The following is an 18599-nucleotide window of genomic DNA, read 5'->3' as shown; positions in this document are numbered from 1 at the left end:
CTTTCCCAGGCAGTCATTTCCCATTTTTGTATTTGTGCAATTGATTATTCCTTCTTAAGGAATAGTGCCCAGAAACTGTGTCGGAACAGGCTATGCAGGAGAGGTAGAAAGTGCTCTTTTGTTTTAATTAAATGCAAGGACAAAACAGCTGCTTGCCCTTAGGAGGAGCATTCATTTCAAGCTCTGCTCAGTAGCATCCTAACAAATGAAAGCTGACATGGAGTGCACAAAAGGTCACCTATTACACAATCCTCTCATACTCAGCCCTTAGTACTTTTGTTTTAAAGCTACAGGCCTGATAGCCCTGGAGACAGGACAGATACAGCACAAGCAACAGCAGTGCAAGCTTCCCTCTCCCTGCCCTGACAACGCACCTTAACCCTGACCTCAGAGACCTCCACTGATGAACACGAGGGTAGTTCGATCTCCATACTCAATCTGACCACGCTGGTTCATCTGCTACTAATGATGCCAGCTGCCACTGTATGTTTTTTGATTAACACTTTCAACAGGATCTGAACTGAGAAGACTAGTTTCAGGTAGGAACTGTATTTAATACATATACCCTATGCATGTTTCTAGACTGGAGAACGAAGTGCTGGTCTCAGGAAGCACTATGGAAACTTGCTCTAGCTGAATGGTGACAGCATGCAGTAAATGAGGCAACAGGCTGATGTGGGGGTATGTCTATAATGAAAAAAAAATGTGCTCATACTCGGTTAAAATAGCAGTGAAGACTCATATACTTTAAGGTCAGTGGCAACGTGGCCTTTAACTCGGGTTAGATCACTAGAGTCCAATCCCAGGTTCCCCTGTAGGCTTTAACTTGAGCTGCTAACCCGAGTTAAAAGCTGACTTGTTGTGTCTTCACTGCTATTTTCACCCATCTTAGCCAACCCCAGTTAAGAACACACCTTTCATTTGCTGTGAAGACATTCGCTAGGATAGAGCTTTCTGAACACTGTGCCCTTTCCTTCCATCAGTAAGTCTGTCTACCAAGTATCGAACAGCAAGAGTCATTGTGCTGCACAACACGCTTGAAAAACGCAAGTGGAAATGCCAGTATTGGGCAAAGGCAGCAAGTTATTGTTCATGGACATTTAAGTCCTGCCTTGTGTACAAACTACATGCAAAGAGAAAGGGAGACTGGTGTTTATGTAGGTGTGGTCTCCAGTCTGAATAGTAAACATTCTGCTATGTGGATCTACGTTCTAACAGCTGGATAAGCCCTTGGTGTGAAAAATCCATGGATTTATTTGTACATGGATAATCTCACCATCCCAAACTACCAAATGAGCCAAAAGGTTTGTTCTAAAAAGCAACTATTAGATATCACTGCAGCTGATGTGAATTTCTGATCAAAGTGCTGCTATTAAAACTGAATATGAACCACCATTCAGTATTTAGAGATCAATTCTGAGGGCGTCTTTAAGTAAGTCATTCAGAAAGGAGGTCAGTTTCTTTGCTAGACAAAAGGCCAACATTTTCCACTCTGTCACCTTGCTTACTCCATTCTCTCTCTGCTCTCCCTATTCTAAAACTGCTGAGCTTGGCTCTCCAAAGAAAATGGATCAGCATAGAGAAACATGATTTGAATTGGACTGCTGTAGCCCTGGTCCTCTCTCCTGCCTACTGTCACCCTACATCCTGTTTTAGCTACGCTTGGGTTGAAAACTATTTGGGGCAGGCCGACTGTCTTGTCTCTAGAGCACCATGCACATTTGTGGTTCTGAATGAATAATTTGTACTGAACCCACAGACTTACTAAACACCAAAATAGCAAAAGAATGGGCACGTGCTCAAGACTTAAACTTTAAAATATTTAGCCCACATTCCAAGTTTGAAAGAAGTCTGTTCAAATTTATTTAGGAACAGTCATTTCCCCAATGAACAGTCTGATTCTCTTTTTGAAGACTACTCACCATATGGCATTAGACTGTGATTACAAATAAACAGTGCACAGCTACAAACCATGTTCTGCTACTGCGTCTCTTAAGAGGATCTCAAGGTGCTTTACTAACAGTTACGTTTCAACATCCCTGTGATACAGGTACAGTATATAAAGCGTATTGTTTAACTACCACTGAAATCCAGCCACTTCTGGAGCAGAACACAGCATCTGTTTAACAGCAGACAGTTAGAACAAGAAGCAAAGCCTACCATATCCATGCCAAAGAGGATTAATATACAAATTAAATTAAATAATTAACTTAATTAAACTTAACATTTATATAGAACTAAGAATGCCTTGTGCCTACATTAGGTTCACAACTTCAATAGACAAGGGGAAGAATAAAATAGACATCCTTACATGTCAGAATAAGGTCTCTTTAATCAGCCTGACCTGGCTTAGCTTAGGAGATCCCATAAGGATCTCAGCATGTTTGGAGGTGAATAAAACCCTGACTAACCTTAGAGTACGAACTCATATAGGCTGGGCTCCAACAAGGCAATCTTGGACTGTGATGAAAAGTGGGGCCTCAGCATCCAAATCTCATTCAAACTGTAAAGATTTGTGTTTTAAGAAAGCCACTTTTATGTAAAATCCCTCCTGTGTCCATAGACTCCTCTCTTCAATGCAGAGAACAGGAGAGGTGAACAGCAGCCTTCAAAAGGGGTCAATGATCTCCGCACCTGATGAGCAGGTAGGCATCCCTGCCAATTAACACATCCTTACTGGGAACTGAGGTAGAAAAAGCAGGGAGAAAGATACAGACCAGGCGGAAGCAAACCAGGCATGTCTGACTGTTAGTCTTTATCAAAACTCTTGTCTCAGAATGAAGCCACATCATGCCCTGAAATACCCATTTGGTACAAAACTTGAAACTGCTGTTTCATGCTCTGCACTGACTCCCCAACCAAGGCAGAACCCAGTTCAAGGTTTCAGGACCAGTTTCACAGAGGGCTCTGAATACTATCTACCACTACTCTTCCTTCATGACCATGACCTCCCATGACAGCTATGTTCCATTGGAACCATAAGTGTTGAGAAATAGGGCTCATGAGTGTGGGAGACAGAACTATCACCGGAGCTGGACGTAGACACAGCAACTCTGTCACATGAAATAAGAATGACCAGAGTCTTCACCCCTTTCAGCAGTGAATGCAAAACTCCTTTCCACACATGGCAAAGGAAAACCCTATCAATCAAGCTCTCTCTCCAACAGGCAGAGGAAAAGAAATATTGGTGGTAGCTATTTTTAAACATTTGGGAGGCTCTCACGTCCTACAGTGATGGGAGCCATACAGCTTCCTATAGAGGTACCTATAGATAGGTAATTAAAAACAAGTTTTTCTGGTGCGGCTTGATGGTTTAAATGTGCTGCCCCAAGGGGTGAAGTGGAGTCTGTGCCCCAAGCAGAGCAATACGCTTCCAGGCCAGGAAGAACATCCTTACTCAATCTTCTCACTGCAGCTTCCCATCAGTTTGAAATTATTGCTGGCGATGTCATGCTTCGCTAAGGGCGGGATGCAATGTGCGTATGGACACCTGTCTGTCTTATGCTAGGGACAAGCAGGAGGCCATAGCTTTAAAAAAAAAAAAAAACCAACAACAAAAACATTTGAAATCTAGTGGATTTTTACACGTCAGAAAATAAAAAGCTTCCCTTGTCTCCGTGCTGTATCCTCATTAAAGCTAAGGCGCTGACCCAAGTACTGTAAATAGCTGTCCTTCAGAACTAGGTCAAGTGAAAATGTTTCCTTGCCACATCAAACCATTTTCAAAAATCCAGAGGCATTTATCTGAACTAGGAACTTTAAAAGCAGCATATATTGCACCAATATGCTACATTAGCTCTTTCAGTGATGACCTCTGCAAAATTCCTACCTCACCGTGAGCCTGAAGTACTGCAAGGGTTGTGCACTTTCCCAACAGGGTGTGGAATTGGCTAGTGAGTTCCAGCTCATGTCAGAAGTCAGTGCAGAGGAAACCTTCCATCGGAATTCTGGACAGGTGTGTGTGTGTGTGTGTGTGTGTGTGTGTGTGTGTGTGTGTGTGTGTACACACATGTGTACATAACAGTTTTTCTTCGATGGATTTACTTGAATTTAGGTGTTTACTGTGTTATTTCATAGAGAAAGTAATGCTTGTTCAGTTCACTGTATGAGGGCAATGAACTAAAGTACTCTTAAAAGGACAGGTTACACCTTCCTCTAAAAATCAAGTTCTTTGACAACTTCATGTCTTGATTTATTATTAGTGTGCAAACCCCTGTGATCTATTAAGCAACACTTCCAGTGCTCTAGTATTAACACATCCTGAGCGTCCATCTTTTGTTTGTGGATGGAAGTGACAAAGGAAGCATAAATCAAAACCTTCTGGATAGTATAAACGTAACAATGTTCTCCCTGGCCTTTTCTGTACTAAGCTGTGACTTACTGAACAAAGTACAGTTGTGACTGAGTGGTATGGTTGAGTGCTGAGTTCGGATTAGTCATCCGATCCATTCTGATACATCAAATCAACTTTCACTCCTTCCCCTGACCACAACAAGGCAGCCGTGTTTGTGTACAGATGTCATGAAGTTACAGACATGCATCTTGGTTGGCTAGTGTACACATTCCACCAATTGTAGGCCAAAACATTTTTTGTACAGTTTTCAGTTCTCTATCGGTTTTGGATAACTAAGCAGACCAGATTCCTCACGTTATGCAAGGGTGAACCGCATGGTGTTTTAACTGAACACAGCAGGTATTAAAAAAAGGCTTCCTTTAAGGAGAACAAAAGATTGCTTAATTCAAAGACTGACCATATACAAATTATTTATGATTGGAGGAAGGTGGGAGATCTGAATATCTATCACAAGATATTTTTTAAAAATCCTGAAAAGCTTTTCCAGTATGTACTTTAATAGCCAGAAAATACTGTCCTTACCAATAAAGACAAGTCGTTAGAGTCCATATTAAAGCTCCAATGAAAGCCTCAACAAGCTTCTTACTCACGTTCATGAACCTTTCCTATTCTGTTAGAAAACACAACTGAACTTCCAATATTTGTTTGCCCAAAATTCCAAGGGGGTGAAGCTAAGGATTTATCTTCCAACCTGGCCTTTTTCCAATTAATAGGTATATACAAATACTCTATATAATAGATATATTGTCCTTAAAATTTCATAGGATGGCAAAGGGAAAATTGCATAAACAAGCTGGTTTAAAATACATTAAAAAAATACAGGTGGACTGACACCATACATACAAAGTAAAAGAATTACTACCTTTGAGACCAAAGAGATGAAACCATGAGATATGGAAGAGGGGAGAGTGTACCACAGGTCAGCATTTACATTACATCTAAGAGTTCTGGAGCTTGACAGCCTAGTTACATTACGTGACAAGCTTCAAAGCACAAATAAGAGTGAGGATGGGTGTCAGTGTGTAGTTCTGTCACCTCCTCGCTCATTGGAGGGTGTTTAATTTCAAACAATTACAGGTAAAGAAGCAGCCTTTATGAAAATTATGGACGATCAGTGTGTCCGTGAACTACATTTGAAATCCATCGGTGCTTGATGGCTAATTCTGTACTACATGAATAAAGCAAGTTCTAATAACCCATTTGGGACTTCACTCTGGTACTTACAAGCGATGTGTCTTTCATATTCATAAAACAAAACTAATTACCTTTCATGGGTGAAATGTTCTAAGAATTTCCAAACCACTGTAGCCTCAAAGGCTAAAATCCCTTCTCATATTTAAAAAACTCCCCCGCCTGCCCACCCATTCGTAACAAGTTTTGTTTGCTGCAAACAACAAACTGCTGGATTTTTTTCACCTTGTAGAACCCCTAATCAGTATTCTATTTTTTGCAGGTCACTACTAAAGTCAATTGCCTGCATTCTCACTTGTTCAAAATAAATTTAAACATTAATTACACTTAGTAAGAAAGAGAAGCAAACTCTGTCATTCCCACACAGAAACTAGTTATAAAAACAGACTTACTTCACAACTATAGCACTACTGCAGATTGACAAGCAAAACAATGTACTTAATAATTATAGGTGGAACCATTAAAATATATGCATGTAACAACAACATGGGTGGAACCAAACAAATCATGAACTACTATGATTGCACAACATTCCACCTCATCCGTCTCCAATATTTCTATGCATAAGAAAACTTGAATTCAGTGCCATCTGGAAGATGCTGGTTACCCAACAAGCAGCAGAAAACAAGGCAGTCAGATATCTGTAGCTTTTAGAGGTAGCCAAGTTGCAATACGCACCAGGAAGTGCATCAATTTGCTTCTCTAATCCATAGCCTTCCTTCACACCGCTAAAAAGAACACAGTAGACTTTGTTAAAAGGCAACAATCTCTGCCTCACTCAAGCTCCTGTGGCTTAACTAGTACAGCACCGACACTAGTTTTAAAAGTTTCCTTTCTATGGAAGTTGGATTCAATGAAGCCCTATCAGGTGAAAGAAATAATTTTGCGCTAAAGCCGTTTCCATTGGGGTAGTCTGTTGTCAGCCGCCCCTTCCAAGAGGCCACGCTCATTAGTCGGGCAAATGCTTAGGGGGTTACATTTTCAAAGCACTTGTTCGGAAGTTCTGGGCATAAATCCTACAATGGTTAACAAGATGCACGCATGTAACCCTTCTTGTACTGCCTTCAAAATGTAGCTCCTCAGTCTCTACTGACCCGAGGGTTAACGATTTCAATTCTGCTTCCAAGCCCTTGGGTTTCATGGCCCAGTGCAATGTTTAGCCATGAAGCCAAAATAGAGCTTAGGTGCTACATTTTATATCTGGAAAATTTCTTTGCAATTTTCATTAGTACTGGGCAGGAAACAGTTTTCCAGTCCTGCAGGAATTCAAACTTAAAAAAAGTGTTTCCCATCCCAAATCAGGACAAAAAGCCAAAATCCTGAAGATTTTATGAACCAAAAAAAAAATCCATAAAAAGTTTCAGATTGGGTCAATGAAATAAAAAATCTGTTAGAAAAGGATGTCTTGTAGGTGGGTGAAGTCATCACTTTCTGTTGGGATAGAGCTATATGGTGTCAAGGACCTCACAGACCATTCCACATTCTCCTCCTCAAATAAGGTCTTGCATTGCACCACCTGACTCTGCCACCATCCCCAGAAGAGGTCCATACAAAAACTCCCAACTCATCCAGCTGCATCAAAAAAAAAATTTATGCTTCCAGGGAACTTTGTTGGAAACCAGATCTTCACCACTCACTCATTATGTTAAGCCACTGCATTAGATAGAGATTTTAAAGGCTGCTTTACTTATTATAGTAACTACAACACACACACACTAATGAGCTGCAATGTCAAGAAAACAATCACAACCAAATGCTGACCCATTTTGTTTTCTGTTGAACTTTAATCACTTTCCAAGTCTGACAGCTGCTCAAACTTAATTGCTCATTATGCCTGTAAATAAAAACTGATCTTACTCTGATTAGCCAACCATTTTATGGCTGCCACAATAATTTCTTGGTTAATAAATGATTTGATGTTTAGCAGTATTTCCCAAATCTTAGCAAAATATATTGGTGGTACGCTGTTTCTTTTCTCTAAAATACCCTTTTACTTAGAACAGGGGTCGGCAACCTTTCAGAAGTGGTGTGCCGAGTCTTCATTTATTCACTCTAATTTAAGGTTTCGCGTGCCAGTCATACATTAATGTTTTTAAAAGGTCTCTTTCTATAAGTCTATAATATATAACTAAACTATTGTTGTATGTAAAGTAAATAAGTTTTTTAAAATGTTTAAGAAGCTTCATTTAAAATTAAATTAAAATGCAGAGCCCCCCGGACCAGTGGCCAGGACCCAGGCAGTGTGAGTGCCACTGAAAATCAGCTTGCGTGCTGCCTTTGGCACGCGTGCCATAGGTTGCCTACCCCTGACTTAGAACTTAAAATGTCATCACTATAGAAGACAGTTCACAGATAAACCAAATTATTTATTATTGCCTATTCCACATCAGGCCCTAGTGGCAAGACATAATGGCACCCATAAATCAAGGTTCCTTGCTTGCACCTTTTCTTCTGCTTGTGTCCCTGTTATTGTGACATCGCTTGCCATGTACTTGATTTCTTGGGAAATACTCCAGAGCACTCGGATTATAACTGCTCACAATGATACAAGACAGATTTCTAGATTATAAACAAAACGTGCTAGCAGAGCCTAAGAGTCTAAATAGTGAGATGAAAAGCAAGTAGCCAAATTATGTAGTGGTCAACATCTGCTTAATATACAGATAAGCAATTTAGCACACAACAGGGGTGCTCTTTCATAGATACTAAGCAATCAAAACTCCAGATGGCTTAACTGACAAAGGACTCAATGCAAACTCTTTTGCTTAACATTCTTAACGCCATTACATTTTAATCTACAGTAACCACTATCTCATCAATGTATCTTCTACAGCTCCAAAAATAAACCCTTTAGATAGAAGTCAAGCAGGCAACATTTTAGTCCACAAGGAACCAGTTAAACAGTTTGAGTTATGCGAATACAAGGGGAAAAGACAACCATTCTTCGGCTTTTCTAGATCAAAAATGATTGAAAGTAGAGACTTCAGACTTCCCCTCTTGGATTGTTCTCACAGAGACTTAAAGGGCTAACTTTGAAATCATCATGATCAGTCTTTTTAAAATTACCAATGCTGAAAACAAGTAATTTCATACTTCCCCATTAAAAGTAGTATTTGGTTCTCAGAATGCAAGTAGGATGCTTCTGTTAAGAACGGGTGGACTTCAGGATGCATTTGTTAGCTTGGGGAAGCCAAAGTGGCCCAGAATTACTAAGCGCTGCAGGACTGCAACCCTTTGAGGTTTAAAGGAACCTTCAAGCTCTGCTGGCAAAGCTGTTGGAGCTTGCAATTTCTGTAAGTCTAATCATGAGTTGTTGGATTTTTTGGGGGCGGGGAGGAGAAGAATGTCTTTTTCTTAAAAAAAAAAAAAACCATTGGGAAAATAAATGAAGAAAGCTGTAATGAATGCAAGGTTAAAGTGGAGAAACAAGCACTCAAAAGTCAGCATTAAGGTCCCTTCTGCCATATTACCTCAGCCATGCCATGAATATGAATTTTTTTTTATTCCCATTATTCTTGTCAAATGCAAAGTTCACTACACTTCTCTCAGCAGATGTATCCCATAAAATACAAAGGATGCAACATGGCTAAGTTAACAGAATTCTTCTGTCAACTTAGCTACTACCTCTCAGGGAGGCGGGTTACCCAAAGCAACAGAAGAGATAAGCATCTACACTGAAACACTACAGTGCCACAGCTGTGTCGTCGGAGCATTTTAAGTGTAGACACAGCCTAGAAGTGTAACAAGTTTGTAACAATTATCTGCTCTCATTTTGCATGGCATCTTCTGACCCGAATTTTAACAGCCTAGCTCTTGCCTGGCAGTCACTCTTTCTAGGCCAGAATGTCCGACTGCTAACTGGGAGAACAGTCTGCCCATGCCTGCCATACAATAACCAGATTTACAAGCTCTTACCCAACGCATACAACAGGTTTAACTGGAACGTGTACTTGTCTTCTCGGTCTCCTGACACTGCTTGTGACGAGTCAGCCTCCTCTTTGCATCTTGTGGCATAGTTTGGCAATGTTCATACGCTGAGCCCCTGGAGGGTTCCTGGGTTACTCTGATTCCCAAGTTAGAGAAGCAATGGCAAATATGGTCCAGTGTGGATAGTCTGACCTCGGCATTGTCTTGATACAAATACACTTAATTAATTTATGCATTTATGCAACCCTTGATTTTTTGGGATACTTTATTACACTATTGACTATAGCATTTGATCCCTGCATTACTCATCATACTGCTCCAGATTGTACAGGACAGTCGTAATGTAGTGTTTTGTTTTTTAAAAGAGGCTGATAGATTGGTTGACTCCATTTTCATTTCACCTTCTGGAACAGCTTTAGGAGTATTTATAAATAAGAGAGTTGGAAGATTTGGAACCGTGGAGAAACAACTCGTTAAACTAAAGTAAACCATCTGCTCTTAAGGGAAAAGGGGTTCAGATATAGCTAGGCATTCAGGTTAACGCTTTCTTGGGCACAAGAACCAGCCTCTTTCAAAAGAATCCTTTTCAAGGAAGAATAACTGAAATGAATAAACAGAATAATCAGGAATAAAGTAGATCTTCTGGCAGCATAGTATGTGACTAAAACACAGCAGACATGGCTGTTTAGAGAGGATTGGGTTTTTGCCCTCCCACATTAAACCAGTTTTTAAAATGCAGAGAAGTAACACTTCCTAAGATGTTTGCATGGATGCAAGCAGAAAGCTGTGTTTGAATGCTAGTGCTGCAGGACCTGTGCAGGTTCACAGCACCAGTCGTCACAAAAATCCCTTTGATATTACACCAAACACTAGCCACCACAAACAGGCTCACCCTTGAGTATATTTCATAATACTTGGGGCTGCTATAAGAATCTTTCTTCCAATGAGTTCAAAGCACTTAAACATTTTAGCCTCTCATCAACAATATGTTGTAAAGATTCTGAAACCAAGGCACACAGAATTAAGTGACTAGCCCAAGGTCACCTACTAAGACTCTGGCAGAGCCAAGAATAAAAGGCAGAAGTGCTGGCCAGTCCAACACCACCCAACTAAACACAACACCGTCTCTCCAAATACTAAAAGTTTCTTTCCTCCCAGTAAGAGATCATTTTACAGAAGTATCACCAAGCACCATATCAAACGCCTCATTCACCTTCAATGAAAGTTTTATTAAAGGCTGGTCCCAATTTAAGAATTCAAATTGTTCTAACATTCCTTTCATGAAAGTTGTCTTAATTCAGCATTCCACAAACATATGTAGAGAACGCAAGAAACAGTACCGCAAGCAAATTGTTTCAAATAAAGAGACATCAATGGGAGGTTTAAAAACCAAAACCAAATATTGGGTGTCCATTAATTTTTTAGCACACTTTTAAAGATATAGGACTTAAAGCAATATCAAACTATGAGCTGGCCATCCTCAAATTGTAACCTGGTACATATAGGTTTATATTAGAAACAAATGGAATATACATTTAAGCATGCTATGCTGCAGCAGATAAAACTACATTATTCAAAAACACACAGTCTAATACTTTCATGAGCGGCAATCTGCTTTTGTGACTATAAAAAAAAAAATCAATCCAGCTTTAGGAATCTGGTATTAAATGGTATTATAGTAATTATCCAGCTTCTCACATATATGTAGTTTCCCTAAGCTACCAGATTCATGACTCAGTATTTATTTGCTCCTTTTAAAAGCAAGATATTCATTTTGCTAAGAGATTTTCTCTGCAACACAATACATTATCATGAAGTGAAAGCAGATCCAAGTAATCTTATAAAACTAAAAGCACTTTATCGTCAGACTGTTTTGCATGACTAGCATAATTCTGTATGAACACTGGGAGACTGGGTTTTGACCACAGTCCATGTTATTTTAGGTACCTATACAGAGAATAGCATCTCCATCCCATTCACAGTGGGCTGGCAAGTCATGCATCTTTTTGATGTATTCAAGTACCATATATTGTGTCTAGAAATCTGACACTAAATAGCTATTCCAATTTTGTAGTGGAGGATAATCCACCTTCAAAACAGTGCACTGTACATATGTGTCTCTGTATAAAGTCCCAAGACATATGCTGGCTTTTTTTTTTTTTTTTTTGAGCAGGTGGAGTGGGGGGTTTACAACAGAAGTCATGAGAATGGAACACTTTACTAGCAAAGCAGATAAACGTGCTCTTTAAAGCCTTGATTTTGTCCTTGGGAAAAGGCATTTTCCTGAAGAATGAATCTTACCAGGTTTACACCACAACAAAGCAAACATTTACTCTGAAAGGAATTTAGAGACACTGCACATATGGACAATGAAACATGGGTTAATTTTCTCTAGATTTTTAGTTTTTGTTGTCCTTGTCCACCATAATACATTTTTCTAGACCTGCATTTGCTGTTAAAAATAAAAATAGCTCTTGAACAAATGTGTTTAAGTCTGTCATAAAACATGTTAGAGGATATTTCAAGGAAGCATCGAAATATTTCCCATGGGGGAAAAAAAAGGAAAATAAAAGATGTTAAGAGCCAAGAAGCCTGCACCAATATTTCATTTTATGAAAAAAAGCTCTACAAACAGATTCTCTCTGCACCATATTCATCATCACTTTAACTGCCTTGAAATGGAAACTGAGAGTGCTTTGATACAAATCGATTGAAAGGTTGTCTGGTTTCACTGTTGCTTCAATAAAGTGCCTCTGTATCCTCTGCTGAAACACTGTTTTTGTAACTTCCTTAAACAATCCTATTTAGTAAATCACAACAGTTAGCACTGTGCCTCCTGCTGAAAAAGGATTCCCGGGCAAGGGTCCAATCCCGCACTCCATCCTCAGGCAAAGGTCTTAGAATCAGTTGGTGTTTGACTAATAAATGCAGCATGACAGCCATAAAGGTACTATAGTGCCAAACATTTGGAGTCCTGGTTATTAGAAAAACAACTTCCAAAATTACTCTGGGCATGGCGCAAGGTTTCGCTCCAGAAACTCCCTTCTCCATTTCTAGTACATTGTTGTCAGACTGCAAGTTTTAGGTAGTTGTAATTGTGCATTCAAGTTTTATCCTGGACCTGGGTTAGCAAGGCCTTTTGGTCACAGCCAATCAGGCCTCCTAGGTCTCTGTTGAAAAGGATTGATTGAAGCAGTTCTCATGATGGACCTCATTGTTCCCAAAGGTGCACATTCGCTATTTGTTCTACCTGCGAGGAGCCCATTTCACAGATCACTGCTCATTGTCAGCCCTTTGCACTTGAGGAAATTAACAAAAATTCAACACAGCAAGATTTGATTTGGATTTAAACGTTCCCCTGCAGTGTTTACAAAGATCTCACCAGTTCAGGAGATGTAGAAAATGGAACTGATTTCCTTGTGCAAGCAGAATGAAAAGCAAAAAATACACAGGAAGCATGAACAAAAAGGTCAGCTGTACTTCAGATTCTTGTAATCCAATCAGTTTTAATAATCTAAAATGAGTTTAGCAACATATGGAAAGGATATTTATTTTAATAACCTTTAATCAAGCAGTGACCCTTTAAAGATGATTCTCTTGAGCAAGCAAAACTAAGCATGCAATTTAAAGAGAGGATGCCCACCTGGACGCACGGACTCTTGCTATTGGAAAATGTAGTATCATCTGGGGAGAGTGCTAGCTTCACCACTTTAGTACACACCTTTCTGTATTCTTCCTATTCTCAGGTCAGCAGCATTTCTAAACAATGTTTTGCATTCTCAGAATATAGATTTACCTGGAGTTCACCCTTCCACATAAAACTATTTTCCCCAATTTACTCTGTGAGCCTATCATAAAAATCTAGGTTTGCATTCACTACCTAAAATTAATCTGAACAGATGCGACAACACAGCCATTCTGCTCCATTGAGAGCCTCCACACATTTAGCCTAGACCCTTCAGAAAAGCCTGGGTAAATAGATAAGCTTTACATTGTTCCATGAAAGTCAACACATTTAGGCTCTTTTAGTCCATGAGAAGATGTAAATTCCACAGGCAAGCGCCTTTCACTAAGAATATTCTGCCACCAGTCCTAGATTTACAAATCTAGACACTATCAGCATATTTGACTCAGCTGGTCTCAACTACAGGAGTAGAATCTGAGGTGAGAGGCAGGGATATACAGAGCCGAAATCACAAAAGGGGATTATAGTTCTGAGTCCAACAATTTGAATTGCATCTGGAAAGCCAGTACAATCATGGAGCACAGCTGTAATGTTATGCTCCGTGCCAGAACCACAGTTAAGCATGTGAGGGGCCACATTCTGAACAAGCAAACTTTCCAGGTCATCTTCAAGAGTAGCCCTGTGTAGAGTGCACTGCATTAATCCAATCAGAAGGTTACTAAGGTGTAGAAAACTGGTGAGGACCACATCTAGAAGGGATGGTCGCAACCTCCTAGTCATCTGACAGCCTGGTGGGGACACTGTAATCTTCTATTTACCCATAAAACATGTATTGAGAAGCAGTATATTGTCTATATTAACCTCTCTGTACCTCCGTTTCCCCACCTATAAAATGGGGATAATGATACTTACCCACATTTGAGAAGTACAGATGAAAAGCATTACAAAATGAATCAAGTATTATTTGTTTAAATAAATTCACACACAGCATCCAGGTGTATCCCAACAGCGGAGTGAGCTTCCCCACAACACCCCACCAACACACCTCAGCCCTGCTCTGCGGGGACCATTTTTAGAGATGAAAAGATAGCTCAACCTTCACAGTCCATTTTCTTTATAGCCCATCTAATCCATAGCCTCTCTCCTTCCACTTCCATTGTGCTTTTCAGTTAAAGGCAGCTGTGGTGATTTCTGTGCAGTGGACACAGAAAGCAACTTGCCAAAAATCAGATGTAAATAACTTTCACACACCATGAACTGGGCTGGAATTTGATCGGCCAGTTTAGATGCGAAAGATGCTATATATTCCCATTACTAAACCTCTGAGTCCAACAGAATCCCATCCTAGTAATCCAAATAAATAATAGTATTTTCCTGATCATAACCATACTTCAAGCAACAGTTTATTGGAAAGGTCGCTCCAGCTTCAGAGGAAAGATGAAATGCCTTGTATTAGCTCCCCCCGCTCTTCAAAACCCTCTCTGAAATCTGCTTTTTCAAACCTGACATTTACCTGAAGACATTCTGTATGCTCCTAATTAAATTTTCATGTGAACCACTGCTGCTTCCTGGCAGAGAAAACACACACTCCTCATGCGCTTACGGCCTTCCATAATTTTCTACAGTTCTCTAATACGGTAAGCATCAGGCCTCGACTGCAAACACCAACACAATGTTCAACACAACTTGCTTAACTGGAACTACGAAATTATTTATGGGGGTTTATTTAAATCACCAATAGAAATAATACAACAAACAAATAATTGTATCTCACAAGCTCATTCAAGCAGAACTGCGGAACCCTGGACAAACGCAGCGCTCTGTGGGAAAGTCTTGCTTTTGTTGTATTGTTACCTTGGAAAAACATGCCTGGCAATTATAAGACAGGCAGCAAAACTTTTCTTCCAGAACAAAATCTGCTGATGTCTTCCACCAAAAGAGGAGGAAAATTCTTAAAATACAACAGAATCTTACAGTATGTACACATCACTAAAGCTGCATAATTGACTTAAACATAGCTCACTCAAAGCTTTGCTGTCATAAGAGACTTTGAACAGGCAGTCACCGTCTATTATTAATTCCAAGAGAACAAGGGGCAGGAAAGGGATGAAAGAACTAACATGAAGCTTTAAATGCCTTGAGCATGATTACAAGGAATAGATGGAGAAGCAGAAGAAAAAGAAGGCTGGAACACAGATTTTATTATATAAAATTACTAAGACTTAAGAAGGCACCGTTACATCACTTACTGATGTTAAATGAATCAGACAATAAATAGATCAGACACTATTCCTTTCTCTAACATTGTTTCCTGTAGCTCCCTTATCCAAGCAGCTAAGCAGACAGCTGCCCTGGCAGATGCTTATCAGGTGGATAAATGCAACAAAGCAAATCCACTTTAAGATAACATTTAACTTTCACCACCATTATTATATCCAGAAACAGTCAGCACTGCTTACCATAATCTAGAACAAACCAACCTCCCCGAGATCGCTATTGACAGCTGGCTTGACAGATATACATATGCTATATGTATTCTGCCAAAGTCAGAGTTCAGTCATCTTCAAAGCACAGTGCAAAGACTTATCTGTTTGATCACATCTTTTGGTTCTAATAGGGAGTGCTGGAGTGGGAAGGTAAAGTATAGGAACTTTCCGGTTTTGTGGCCAGAACTGCCATTTTATAAAGGATTTTCATTTTTGTACTCACACAGTCTGCACAACCCCCAGGCAAGGTAGAGAAGTATTATCTGAGACACAGAGTAGTTAAGGGTAAGGTTTTCCCTGAAGATCTGCACCTGGGTCTGAGCACCAGAGTTACTCTAGCCCAGGGGTGAGCAGCCACACAGCAAAGCCTTATCCAGGTTACTGTGCCCTCACTGGTGCTGCGCTCCTATGTGTGTCACTAGGACTTCTGGGGTTATATTCCATGGCTCTTTGTGCTGCAGTAAGCTAAGCCGCTCTATAATTCTTTCCCAGTGAATTGTGGAAGAATGTGTCTGTCCTATTGGGCACACAGGGGAATTGTGGGAAGGCTCTGGAGGACTATCAGCACTCAGTCTGTGTCCTCATTGCAAGGTGAGTGAGTTCACAGCCCGAGTGAAAGTAAAACCTAGGCTTTAAGCCAGACTCCAGCTAGCCAGGGTTAAAAACACCAGTAAAACCTGTGTACACACCTGGGAAGAGGGTTGGGGCAACACATGAGGGGGGTGTCTCCCATGAACACATACCCTGCATGACTTACTTGCCCAGGGTCAAAAAAAAGAGAGAGAGAAAGCCAAGAGCAGGGACAGGATTAAAACTTGGAACTTGTTGACTTCTAAGCCTGTGCTTATGTCTCCAAACTATGCAGCCTTCCCTGTATATAAACATACAACCCCCAAAGCAGATATTCAAGGGAAAGAAGCAGCAGCCCAAATACAGGTTATTTGGGTCTAGGAAGGAATTGACTTCCTGGGACACCATAACACCGGTTGCTTAGAAACGCAGATTGAAGTGAGGCAAGATCCTTCAGGTGGGACTTCTGTTCCCCTTTGCAGAACCACTGCATCATGATGCTTTGGCCCTGTTATACTCCTGCTTTATATATATATGGAGATATACCTATCTCATAGAACTGGAAGGGACCTTGAAAGGTCATCGAGTCCAGTCCCCTGCCTTCACTAGCACAGGTGCGCTAGTACCTGGGCTGTCACCGGAAACCCCACAGGAGAAAGACGATTTCAGCAGGATTTTGTTTGTGAAGTAGGGCACCCGTACCTTGCAAACCAAGCCCTGGGGACAACCCTGGGAATCACGGACAACAGCAATGAACAGGCCATGAGCACCCCAGCACTCACCTCCACAGGGGCTCTGCAGCCCTACCTGGCCAGCGCCTCCCCACACAAGCTCTCACCCTAAGGTGCCAGACTCTCTAGATCCCACCAGGGTTTGTGTCCCCCCTCACCCACCCTTTTCTGTGGCGGGACTCCCGTCTCCACCAAGCCTAACCCTACTGGAGTCCATCCTCCCCCCACTGGCTGGGGTCCCGTTTATGCGGATCTGCCCCTCCCCAGCTCTGCTGCAGGCATGGCTCCTCCCCCGGCCCAGCTCTAGCCCCCTGAGCTCTGTCCTCTCCTTCCCCCACCCAGCTTGGCTCTGCCCCCTTTACCTGCCACCCCAGGCTCTACCCCCTCCTCCCCCACTCAGCCTGGCTCTGCCCTCTTTACCCCCCCCCAGGGGCACTACTCCCTCCTCCCCCACGCAGCCTGGCTCTGCCCCCTTTAGCCCCCACCCCGGGCTCTGCCCCCTCCTCCCCCACTCGGCCTGACTCTGCCCCCTTTACCCCCCCCCGGGGGCTCTGCCCCCTCCTCCCCCACTCAGCCTGGCTCTGCCCCCTTTACCCCCCCCCCGGGGGCTCTGCCCCCTCCTCCCCCACTCAGCCTGGCTCTGCCCCTACTTACTCCCCCGGCCCCCCCTCACCCTCCCCCAGGTTCTGCGCCCCCTTATTCCCCAGCCCCCCTCCCCCGGGCTCTACCGCCACCTCCCCCACCCAACCTGGCTCTGCCCCCACTTACCCCCCAGGCTCTGCGCCCCTTTATTCCCCCCGCCTCTGTCTCCTCTCCCCCGGCCCCCCTCGCCCCTCGGGCTCTGCCCCCTCCTGCCCGGCCCGGCTCTGCCCCCTCTTACTCCCCCGGCCCCCCAGGCTCTCCGCCCACCTCCCCAGGCCCGGCTGTGCCCCGGCCCCCCCTCACCCAGGCTCTGCCCCACCGGGGTGCTGAACGGATTCCCCAGCAGAAACTCCATCTTGGGATGACAACAAACAGCCGGCCCGGCCTCCGCTCCAGCTGCGGCCTCCTCCTCGCCCTGACCGGCACCCTCACTGACCAACCGGGGACTTCGCCTCCGTCAACAGCCCGCCCACTGGCCGGGACACCCACCTCCCCCGACCGCATTGGGGGAGGACCATGCCAATCACCGTCAGTCCTGCCTCCCCGCCCCCTCCGCCAATCAGCGCCCCCGCCCCAGAGTTACATTCCCCCCCACCACCACATTGACTGACATAAGAGAGGCAGGAACCCCCTCTACCGATTCCCGCCATTGGACAATCCTCCACTAAGCCTCCAATTCTATTGGGCAATGGCCACACCAGTCCGCTGAAGCTCCAGCCCTCCTATATCTAGAACCGGTTCTGATTGGCCGACACTGCTTCTTTGCCTTCTGATTGGTGTAAAAGCTTCAGACCCGCTGTTCGAAGTCACCCCCGAACTGAGCTGCGATTGGCAGAGGCGGTCTGTCACGTGACGGAGAGAGCCTCTGAGGTCACCCTGCGCCTGAGATCACATGACTCTGCTTAGCAACCGCGCAGGCTTCCTTAGCAGCGAGCCCTAGTGCCCATGGTGTGGGACGAGCTGGCGGGACCTCCGAGTGTCACTGGGGCCGGGTGTCTGGGGAGCGCGTGGCC

The 18599-nt window shown here is 42.7% G+C and overlaps 1 protein-coding gene across 2 annotated transcripts in view; it reads right to left on the bottom strand.

Annotated features, from left to right (window-relative positions):
- The window catches only part of TOM1L2 (target of myb1 like 2 membrane trafficking protein), a 61817-nt gene extending 43815 nt beyond the window's left edge, over nt 1-18002 (bottom strand). For both annotated transcript variants that reach the window (XM_065411662.1, XM_065411664.1), the window contains exon 1: nt 17890-18002. In XM_065411662.1, the coding sequence (XP_065267734.1) occupies nt 17890-17941 (52 nt within the window). In that variant the 5' untranslated portion in view covers nt 17942-18002. The remainder of the gene's footprint in view (nt 1-17889) is intronic.
- Nucleotides 18003-18599: the final 597 nt, after the last annotated feature.

Source organism: Emys orbicularis, chromosome 10 (genome assembly GCF_028017835.1).
Source record: "Emys orbicularis isolate rEmyOrb1 chromosome 10, rEmyOrb1.hap1, whole genome shotgun sequence".
NCBI classification, from domain to species: Eukaryota; Metazoa; Chordata; order Testudines; family Emydidae; genus Emys; species Emys orbicularis.
This window is presented reverse-complemented; position numbering and strand designations above follow the sequence as displayed.